This window comes from Cynara cardunculus (assembly GCF_001531365.2).
Source record: "Cynara cardunculus var. scolymus isolate 2C chromosome LG 4, CcrdV1, whole genome shotgun sequence".
NCBI lineage: Eukaryota > Viridiplantae > Streptophyta > Magnoliopsida > Asterales > Asteraceae > Cynara > Cynara cardunculus.
In genome coordinates, this window is record NC_037531.1 from 19,206,615 (window position 1) to 19,218,287 (window position 11,673).

Below are 11,673 nucleotides of genomic sequence, written 5' to 3' on the forward strand. Positions count from 1 at the left end.
TGACGCTAGAAGGAGGGCTTGAACCTCCGACCTTGTGGTTAACAGCCACACGCTCTAACCAACTGAGCTATTCCAGCCACTTGTTTTCTAATCTCACACCAGTATATATATATATATATATATATATTTATATATACATGAGATCACGTGAAGCCGGCCTATTTTCGTGAGACACGTAAGACCCCTTTTTATCTCTAAATACATTGTATTTTATGAATTACATCATTAATTATATTATTAAAATATAAAATACATTTTAATATATAGTAAACTACAAATTTATACCTCGTGGTTTGTTGAAAACAACACTTTTTGTCTTTAAAGTTTTAAAATTAGAAGATAGTCATAATGGTTTGAAAAGCGTTTGAATTTAGTCCTTCCCTCTAATGACTGTTAAAAAACTCCGTTACATGAAATATATTTAGTTGGTTCGTTCCCTCTAATGACTGTTAAAAAACGTTTGAATTTAGTCGGTTCGTTCGTTCGTTCGTTCATCAACTAAGCTATTACAGTTATGTGCTACATATCTTCATGCATGATATTTCAACAAAAACATGTTCAAATTTGGAATTAAGTTGCAACTTTTTTTTATTAACCTGGATATTCAACCCATTTTACGAATCGACTAATCCCAGGGTGACCACCCGCAGGGTCACTGTATTTGAACCTCCGTGGTCACAATGGGATTTTTATTCCTTATTGGATTCGAATCTGGGACCTCCAGATACTTTTGACCTTTGGAGCCCAAGTTCAAACCAATCAGACACTACCCAGTTGTGGTTAACTTTTATTGTTTTAGGATAAAATGAATTAAAATACAGCAAAACCTGTTTTAATTCCCATTTAGTGCATAGAAAATAGTTAATTCAGTAACCCTTTACAGGAGAGCTTTATGCAAAATGCCAAGTTTTTTTTTTCAAATTTACTTCTCCCAATTAAAAGACACGTTTCTTCAATCTATGAAAAAACCCTCCCAAATGAAAACCTCTACAATCTATACAGACAGATTAATCTACACAACCAACTTTATTCTACTTGAAATGCTTACAGCTAAGTGCGGAGAAGGTACCCAGGGGCCCAAACGAAACGRCACTGAAGGGTCTTCAATTAAAGCTTCGCCAGTACTGAAAGACGACTAAAATGAACTCAAATATACTAACCGGCTTTATTCATACAGGACTTGATGAAAAACCAACCAAACAACCAATAACTACCCTTCTTATTGATTCGAGGGTTTTCATCAAATTAAGCCCTTGTTCGAACATTTTGATAAACTTTCTCAAAAACTCAAATTTCGATACAAGGGTCTTCCCAGTCATAATCACTCAACCATCTAGAACAGAGATATGGACTGCATACATCTTATCCTAGACTCTGGGTCAGATATACTCTGCCAGTTTGATAACTTACAACACTCTACTTTTTGCATAGCATATTTCTATCGAAATTTTAACATGACCTATTCACATATTCGTCATATGCCTGTTCCATGACCTGGGAAATTATACATGTATGCATACACACCACACGAATCCCAAACTAAAAGCGGGTATTTGCACCGCGTATGTTAACTAATAATACTTACAAACGTACACAAATCGAAGATGAAAACCGACATTTAAGATGATCACTCATCAAAATTTGGTAACATGGAATCCCTTACAAATCACAAACCAAAATTGTTTTGAGGTTTCAAAAGTAACTTGATTATGATGTTTAATCTATCATCCTTCCATTTTCGCTTTCCTCTTTCGAGATTTCTGAGTTGTCTTCCTTCCCGAAACCTAGTTCCGACATATCTTGCTTCGCCATCAAATTCCTGAAAACACCATCGATATAATAACCGACAAGATAGTTTCTTTATTTCCTAGGAAAATAGGGATTGTTTTATAAGACGGACCTAAAGAAACTTCCAGCGTTTGACCATAAAGTAGCGTTTGGTATGGAGACTGAATAGGACATGACTAATTGTATGTGATGTGTTCGGTACGGCTACAACATGACATGACGAAACTATGAAAAGACCAGATTGCCCCTATGTTTAATTTCTTTTTTCTTTTTTTTTCTTTTTTATAATAAGTATATATGATATAAATCAACCAAATATACAAATAATTTTAGTTATAAAAATTAGGGTGAAATATTAAATCTAATATTTACAATTTCATACTTGGTATTATTTTTTACACTTGTATATAGAGAGAGGTTTTAGATTTTGTTATTTGATGGTGAAATAGTTTTTGTTACACTTTTTGAAAGGTGTAATTGTTACGCTTTTGGCATTTCATCTCTAACCACAACTCATTCGTTGATTCTTAAGCAACTAAATGACAATTTTGCCCTTAAGAATAAAAGAGTAATACATTTCTCTATCTCATAAATATGAGTAGAATTGGAAAGTAGGCCAACACTTATTTTGGGACAAACTAAAGTATAAATTTGGACACTTATTTTGGGACGGACGAACCAAATATATCGTGATTTATAGTAGTAATGCATCGCAAACCTATATATATATATATATATATATATATATATATATATCTGCTAATACATGCCCAATTAACTTTGGATGAAAATCCTGTCGGTCATCATCCCATTTCGATAGCAAAAATGATATCAAGAAGAGTATCTTTCAATCTTGCACGGAGACTCAGATAAATGGCAGTGAACCAAATTACGTATTTATGCAGTTTATTAACTCATGTTGCCCGGTGAAAACGATACTACAAGTTTTGGCACAATTAGGGCGTGAAAGTACACGGACGGGACGAAATTAAATTGGACTACCACGGGGCAAGAATGAGGGCGGTGGGTGAAAGAATTCCCAAAGATTTTAGGGGTTTTAATTTGACATAGGTAATTGTCTAGTCTTCCTAGTTTCTGTTCCACCTATTTTGGTGGAAGGGAAAATGTATTTTTGTCCCCTCAGATCCTATTCTATCCCAGTCTAATGTCACGCCAAACATGGGACAACAAGTTTTTGTTCCAACATAGATAGTTTAGTCATTTACCAATCTTATTTCATCTGCCTGGGTTTTTTTTCACCTATTTTGATGGGGAAAAAAAAATGCATTATGTCCCGCTCAGATCCTATTTTGTCCTGGTCTAATTTCGCGCCAAACGTTGGACAACATGTTTTTTGTTTCAATAATAATTTGAACGACTATTGCAAATAAAATTTCGTAAAGGAAGAAACTCACTAACTTTGCCATTCGACATTCCAAGTATTTCTTTGAAAGATGTCTACATATCTCCGATTTATGCCCCGATGTTTTGAGACAACTTATATATTCTTTCTTCTCCTGAACATAGCAAAATACCACCAATCAAGCAAATGAAAATGCTGCAATTCCAATTTTCGAAAGTACTAGAAGGAAACTAAACATCACAATTTTCACCGCGAGGATACCATGTCACATAAGTGCATGTGGTCAAGTGGAAACACTCCTTTTTCTGGTGGCACCGGTCGAGCTCCTCTGTTCCCTCCAAATGCTCCACCTGGAAAGGGTCGAATAATGTCTCATATAGACGATCTTAAAGGGTGCGTTTAGGATTGGACATGATAGAACTGGACGGGCAAGAGTGAGGTAGGCTGGTCGAAGAAATGTAAAAGTTGTTGGGGTTTTAATTTGAGATGAGTAGTTTAGTAATTTACCAATCTTGTCACATCTCCCTGATTTTTGTTCCACCTATTTTGGTGGGACAGAGAAAATGCATCTGTCTCAGTCAAGTCTTGTCATGCCCAATCCAATGTCCCACTAAATAATGGGGAGTTTGGTATGAAGACGGAACTGGAAAGGCGAGAGTGAGGTCGGCAGGTCAAATAAATGCAAAAAGTTTTAGAGTTTTAATTTGAGGTGTGTAGTTTAGTAATTTACCTATCTTGTCCCATCTCCCTGATTTCTTATTCTACCTATTTTGGTGGGAGAGAAAGAATGCATATTTGCCTCGCTCAAGTCTTGTCATGTCCCACCAAATAAGGAGGCGTTTGGTATGAAGGCGGGACTGGAAAAGCGAGAGGTCAAAGAAATGTAAAAGGTTTAAGGGTTTTAATTTGGGATGGGTAGTTTAGTAATTTACCTAGCATGTCCCATCTCCCCGATTTTTGTTCCACCTATTTTTGGTGGGATATCATGTCCCAATCCAATATCCCACCAAATAAGGGGGCGCTTGGTATGAAGACGGGACTGGAAAGGCGAGTGTGGTCGCTAGGTCAAAAAATGTAAAAGGTTTTAGAGTTTTAATTTCGGATGGGTAGTTTAGTAGTTTACCTATCTTGTCCCATCTCCCTTATTTTTGTTCCACCTATTTTTGGTGGACAAAGAAAATGCATTTTTGTCTCACTCAAGTCTTGTGATGTCCTAGTCCAATGTCACACCAAAAACACTAAGGGTGTGTTTGGTAGGCAGACAGGACAGGACAAAATTGGAAGAGCAAGATTTTAGTGTTTTAATTTGACATGGGCAGTATATTTCTCAGGCTTCTACAAAGAACCGAGGTAAAAACATTACACCATTGCAGTTCGGAATATATATATGTTTTAACAAACAAACCATGATATCAACGAAAAGTAGCATGTAGTCACTAAGAATTAGGGTTTTCACGATATCTTCTCAATACTTGCTCTTGATGTCAATTAGTGAAATCACAGTCATTGTTTGTTACAGAAATACATAAGTAGTTCTCGTTTTCCTTCCCCTGATTCGAGTCAAATGCATTGGATGTGGCTTAATGCCATCACATCACTAATGACTCCATTGGTCACATCATTAGTGCCAACTTTTGATATTCGACAATTCAAACGTACTACCTTTATAGCTATAAACGTGAAAGCGTTTCTTTTTTCTGCTTTTAGCCTTAAATACTACTCTATTGCAACAAATTTTAAGAAGTTTAAAATGGTCATCAATTTTTTCTCCCTACTCAAACAATTTCACTTTTGTAGTTCAAGGTGTTTGTTTGGTTTTCCATTATGGATAAAGTTGTCTTTGTGGATTAATTTGTCTGTGTGGATTGTGAAGGTTTTTATTTGGAAGGGTTTTCTCATAGATGGAAGATACATGTTTTTTTACTAGGAAAAGCAGGCTTAGGAAAAAAAAACTTAGGCTTCCTGCATTAAGCTCTCCCTAGAGGCTTACTAATTAAGCCTATTTCTATATCAGTAAGCCACTAACACAGTCATGTATAGCCTGACCGAATAAGTTGTGAGTTCCATCAAGCTGCTAATAAACAAGCCCATAGCAATTTTGAATTGCCGAAAATCAAAACATGACCCTAAGAGTCATTGGCTATAGCAATAAACCACATCCAACACACTTGATCCCAATTAGGGGTATAGAAATGGTAATGCTTCATTAATTTCTGCAACAACTAATGACTGATTTCACTAATTGATAACAAGAACAAGTAATTTTCAGAAGATATAGTGAAAACCCTAACTCTTAGAAAAGTTTTAACACAAACAACTCGTAAATTACTTGAATGGAATACGCTTGACCTAAAGAAACCCTAGATAGCAATGGCTGGTGCGTATATACATACAGTTAGATAGATACAGATACAGAGAAAGAGATTGTGTACCTGCACTCATCGTTGAAGATTTTGAAGGAAGATTTACAGCACCTTCTTCTCAGGGCCGTCCAATGGTTTTGAATGCCCTGGGCGGAGAGCCAAAAAGATGCCCTGCTCCAATGAACCAAGAACTCAAGAAGGCACAAATTTTTAAGGGTTTTGGAACCTAGTCAAGCTTCCCTTGCTTTTTTGCAAAGAGACAGCTTCCATTAAATATGAGTAACTCTCGCCCATTCTTAATCCCATAAAACTCATTTGAAACGAAAGTAGTAAGATATCATATTTATCACTTTTAATTTGCATAGGCGTAGTGCTTTTTGTACCTAGGCTTTATAAGCATTGGGTACTGCTTTTAACAAGAAGATTAAGAGCAACTTCAAATTGAAAATGGAAGCAGACCAATCAATTTGTGACAATCCAACAAAGAGACATACAAACTCACATACAAGGCGAGGAGGTATAAATATAACAGTAACAGTTCATGTTACCTTTAATTTTAGTCAGCAACATAATCACATGAAGCCTTATTGTTGGCCTTATTTGTTTCAGAAATTTCAATTTGTCTGTTACCTATTTTAGTTAACTGGTGATTCTTGTGTTACTCTAAGCCATTATCATAGCTTACCGTTTAAGGAGAAAAAAAATTGTCCACCTACTTACGACTTAAGAATTTATAATCTACTCTAAATTAATACATTACTACTAAAAACTGATGACCACCAAGCACCACTCCCCAAACTTTACTATGGACGACTTGTGTGCAGGCTTCACTTGCATTGTAGCAAAGTGGCTATTTTCATGACTTGGATGCTCCAGTCATTAAAGGGTAACGATATCAACTTCTTCAAGGTTAACCACAGGATATACTTGGTGATTTCAAGACCAATCTATGGTGGATGGGTTTGTAAGCAAGCCCAACCATGACCAGCTGGACTCACTATCAAATTGTCCATTACTCCAATCTCTTTCTAGCGTGTGTTAATGCCTAAATTGCTTTACTACTGTAGAGTTAGTTTGTCTTTCAGTCCGGTATGAACTATAGCCACATGACTTATGGTCCCTATTGATCCTAAAACTAATCCTCATCCACTGGAAATCTTTGAGGGAGAACCTAATTGGGTCAATCGATACATTTAATTTACCAAGCGGATGAAGATTCATTCAATACATTTAGTTGACTAAGTGGATGAAGATTTCAAAATATGGTACAATCAATAAATTATAAAGGCCTGGTTTCTGCTGAAAATCAATATGGGATGTAGGTATCGATCATTGCAACCCCTACCCGAGGTTCATCCATTCCCAACAAAATGAGCATGGATCGTATGCCATACAGTGGTCATACGAGTGAATTAAGGAAATATAGTTCGTAGCACTTGACATTCCCACCTCCACCTCCACCTCCACCTCCACCTCCACCTCCACCTCCACCACTAGCATCAGGAATCAGGATTCAACAAAGGATTTCGGCTAACTCTACACTTGAATTATATGAAACTTGGGATCACGGAAAAGGCAGGTCTTGATTTGTAAAGCTAAAGCATGAAACAATTTGGAATGAGCATGAGCAACAATGGAGTTTGATCACTGTATTCAATCAATCAATCTTTACATAGACATAAGACATCTTTGAGAAATTTCAAGAAGAATCCATATTCACAAACATATTACAACTCAATAGCAAAGCAATTCAAGAACAGAAAACAAATGTTAGGGTTTAATTGAAGTACCTGAAATGTTAAATCAGCAGCAGTGTAAGATGTGTTACTTTTTGGTAAGAATTGGTCGGTTTTTAATCATGCCCAAATACCAAGGTCGAAGGACGGAAGCGGGAGCCGGGAGGGAAGGTCGAAGCGAAGCCTCGAAGAGAACTATGGATTAGGGAGCGAAGCCTCTGGAGTCTGGATTGAGGATGTACAGACGGGCTTGGGTTATGATGATGCCATTGGGCCCGTCTAGATAACTCAATAATCAATATATATATATTTTTTTTAATTTAAAATTAGGTTTCAATCAGTTATTTGGGTACTTAAATGTTTAAAACTTCACATCTTATGTATCAAAATGAAAGTTTTAAAAATATGTTACCTAAAATATGAATCAAGTTAAAATACGTTATTTTTTCATGCAATTTGTCTAAATTGTTTCACCAACTTTATTTATTATTATAGAAGGATTATATCGGATTTGTAAAGAGTTACACATTCAACTTTCATGTTTGGTTTGAAGGAATGTTTGGATTTCAAATCTCACAAACACGGGATTTAGAAGGGAAAAAAATCCAATGGAGGTTGTTGGTACAATATCAGTACGATTTTGTACAGTTTATGTGTAATAATGTTTTAAAATATGTTGAGAACATTTGTTTTATAATAATTAATTAATAAAAATATATTTAATTATTTTTATAACTATTTGTAATTTGTTTATATATATATATATATATATAATTTTAATAAAATGAAATTTAATTTCATTCCAAATCTTACAAACCAAATATACCGAATATTCCAAATCAAAATCCCTCCAATTTCAAATTCTTTCACGAAATTCAAGTCCTTCAAAACCATTTGGTCAAAGCAAACGCATAGGTCTCGTTTAGTTTTGCAAGATTTGATTGAATTTGGAGAGAGATTTTGGAATTGAATTTCATTTCAATCTCATGTTTGATTTGAAGGGTTTCCTGAATTTAAATTCTTGGAATTTCATTGAAATCCCACAAACATAGGATTTTGAAATCTTACAGTGGCGGTTAGTATTTCATAGGATTTCGTATGATTTGTATGTACTAATGTTTTAAAACATGTTTAACTTTTTTTTAATAATCAATTAATAAAATTATTTTTATGATTACTTATAGTTTCTTTTTTATAAATTAGTTATATAAACCGTGGAGTTAAACACAACACTGACTTCGCCCGGTTTATTTCATAAATCTCCTAGCCCTTGCTTAATTTCTTGTCTCGTAAATCGATTGATGGTTGATCTTATCGAACCCCAAACACGCGAGAGCCCGGCCCAAGAGGAATGCATGGTTCCCCGGCTCTTTATGGGACAGACGTTCGCAGTCCCCCGAACACCCCCTTAATTTTTGCATTTTGTTTTGAGATAGGTCCTTGACATTAACGATCATAACTTCAAGTTGTTAAGTTCCACTAGATGAGGGTAGACAAACAGGGGTGTTCATCAGACGGGTCAAGCGGGTTCGGGTGCGCATACCAAAATTCTAATCGGATTTCGGATATCGAAACCAAGCCCTAAAATTTGGGTTTGGATTTCAGATTGCTTCAGGTGACAGAAAAACAAACCCAAATATACCCCCTATCAAGTTTCAAATTTTTGGGTTTCGAGACATTCAATTTTTGCATAAACATCCCATTTCCAGCCTGGATTTTCGAGTTTTGCACGACCATATTACCCTATAGACCAAACATGGCACTAACCGATGTTCGATTCAAGGACTAACTTTGAATCAAAATGCAAACTTTGGGGCATATTTTGCAAAACAAAAAGTTGAGAAACATTTTCTTCATAAACCCCCAAATCCATAATTTATATTTAACAAGAATTTCAATTTCAATTTCAATTTTTATTTTTAATTATAATAAAAAATATTATATATATTTATTCGAACAACACAACTACTACTTTAATTAAAAGGAAAGCCAAAAAAACGGTTTGAAACATTCAAAGGCGTAACGGGCAAAAGAAAAGAAAACGACGTCGGTTGCTCCAACGGGCATTTATTTTGAATTAAATAAAAAGACAAATTCACCCAAAATTCTCCCTTTTAAATCAATTATTGGATGTAGGACCCATATCTTTCTGCCACGTGTCAATCCCAACCATCATTCGTACAATTATATTAATCGCCTACATATAACACCCAAAAACCCAACCTTCCATTAATAACCCCATCGATGGCCCCAAGTTCTTCTCCTTCTCCTTCTTGCTCTCCTCCGCCGTCTACTGCGGCGGAGCATAAAGTTGCACCGCCGGAGACGGCTATGCAGACGAAAATGAAGAAAAGAAATCGGAAAGATGTGAGTTATAAGCATCCGGTTTTCAGGGGAGTTCGGATGAGAAGCTGGGGGAAATGGGTTTCGGAAATCCGGCAACCGCGAAAGAAATCCCGCATTTGGCTCGGAACTTTTCCGACGCCGGAGATGGCGGCGAGAGCTCACGACGTCGCCGCCTTGTCGATCAAAGGTACCTCAGCGATTCTTAACTTTCCTCAACTCAAAGACTCGTTACCACGTCCAGCGTCTCTATCGCCACGTGACGTCCAAGAAGCGGCGGCGAAAGCTGCCACCATGCAGGATCTTCCGGCGTCAGGAACTCCGGTGCCGCCTCTACGACCATCGTCGGGTGACGGTTGTTGTAGTCCCGTGGATGAACTCGGTGAGATTATTGAGTTGCCGAACTTAGAAGGGTATTTGGACTCACCGGAGTCGCCAACTGAGTTGGTGATGGTTGACTCGGTGGATAGATGGATGCAACCGTCGTGGGCGGTGGCGGATATTGATGGTTTTCTGGATTATATCTCCGATCAGGTGGCGGAGGACGGCGGCGGTTCTCTCATTTGGGATTGTTAGCAACGTTTGTAGTAATTCAAGTTATACGAATATACATTTTTTTTGCTCTTTTCGAAATACTGTATAAATGTATATTGACTATTTATTTTTTTGTCGTGTAGTAAATTATGACTTTTCACCTTATGTATATTGTTTATTAACATATATAAATTATATTCAACAATTTTCTCATGTAAATAGAAATTATTTGTACAAAAAAATTGATTAGTAGTTCCTGAATGATGTGGTCCTGAATAATCAAGTGGTCATAATGATTAAGAGGCTCTCGTGATATAATACAAAATGAAATATAATTGTTTACAATAAAATTATGGCATTGAATTAAATGGTTAAGGGAGACGCATGATAGAAAAATTATTCAGATGATTTTAGAACCATTAAGAGGTGGGTTTTTTTGGCCAAAAATTGTTCATCTCTTAATGATTCAGATGTTACCTCTTAATGAAACTATTAAGAGGTAAAGAAACAACCTCTTAGGGGCTGTTTGAGAATTGGTTAATGGTTCGGTGCAGAATGATTAAGTGGCTCTCATTATATAGTACAAAATGAAATATAATTGTTTGGTAATTGTGTACAATGAAATTAGGACTCTCAATGGTTAAGGGAGATTCAAGATACAAAATCATTCAGATGATTTTAGAACCACTAAGAGACATATTTTTTTTTTTTTTGTCAAACAAGATTTACCTCTTAACGATTCATAGGTTGTTTTTTAGTGGAACTATTAAAAGATAAACAAACAACCCCTTAGTAACTCTAACCGGATTCACAAGGAACTAGTCTATAAAGACACCAATGTGAGGAAAATTGATGCAACCGAGGTTAGGGGTTGGGATCGAACACATGACATGTCTTGTATTTGAATAAAGTCGTCTCACTCATTTGTCAACTAAGGTTTTTACAGATCAATAAGCAATCAAAATTTCAAATCACTGTGTATAATCGATACGCCTCAACGACAAGTTTTTGTCAAAATGGTCCATCTAATGTAACCAGTAAAAAAAAAGCGAAAAAAAAAAATGGAGACAATTGTCGTTCTAAGATAAGTGGGTTGAAAGTTACGTTCTGGTTTAATTCCAAATTGTCCCACTTAACTCATTATGCGTGAGTTTCAACAGGGTATTTATGACAAATTAGCTGATTATTTTGGTTGTAGATGAAATTTAGTTGTTTGTTAACCAATAGTTATTGGTTAAGAAAATAATCATGTTTGTTAAAAATAACTGATAAAACAGATCACAGTATAAAATGAACAAAAACCAGATGTTGAATTTTTATTCAAAAAAAAAAAAGGTATCAAATTTTTTTATAACCAAATCAAACACATCAATAACTTCATTTTTATCAACGTCTTCAAATATTTGGGTACACCCACTTTGTATTTTAATAAATAGGATTGGTTGTTATGTTTACCCCAATATGTTATTATCAACCAACATCTATAATATATATATATATATATATATATATATATATATATATATATATATATATATATATATAT

General features: G+C 35.5%; 2 protein-coding genes and 1 non-coding gene across 4 annotated transcripts; 1 reads left to right on the forward strand and 2 right to left on the reverse strand.

Annotated features, from left to right (window-relative positions):
* Positions 1-3: 3 nt before the first annotated feature.
* Positions 4-77, reverse strand: TRNAN-GUU. The gene has a single exon. It is a non-coding gene; the product is annotated as a tRNA-Asn (tRNA).
* Positions 78-1,539: 1,462 nt separating this feature from the next.
* Positions 1,540-7,466, reverse strand: LOC112511572 (cytochrome c oxidase assembly protein COX19-like). Of its 2 annotated transcripts, none has more exons than XM_025117248.1 (5): positions 7,305-7,466; positions 5,584-5,685; positions 3,413-3,501; positions 3,208-3,305; positions 1,540-1,819 (listed from the first exon to the last, which is right to left on the reverse strand). In XM_025117248.1, exons 2-5 carry the CDS (start codon positions 5,591-5,593, stop codon positions 1,717-1,719), a joined length of 300 nt encoding a protein of 99 aa, XP_024973016.1. In that variant the 5' UTR covers positions 5,594-5,685; positions 7,305-7,466; the 3' UTR covers positions 1,540-1,716. The 2 variants fall into 2 exon arrangements, with proteins under 2 accessions (XP_024973016.1, XP_024973015.1); XM_025117247.1 differs by having other exon boundaries at positions 3,204-3,305; positions 7,305-7,453.
* Positions 7,467-9,494: 2,028 nt separating this feature from the next.
* Positions 9,495-10,169, forward strand: LOC112510994 (ethylene-responsive transcription factor ERF039-like). Its single transcript, XM_025116348.1, has one exon. The coding sequence runs from the start codon at positions 9,495-9,497 to the stop codon at positions 10,167-10,169; it is 675 nt and encodes a 224-aa protein (XP_024972116.1).
* The last annotated feature ends 1,504 nt before the right edge of the window (positions 10,170-11,673 follow it).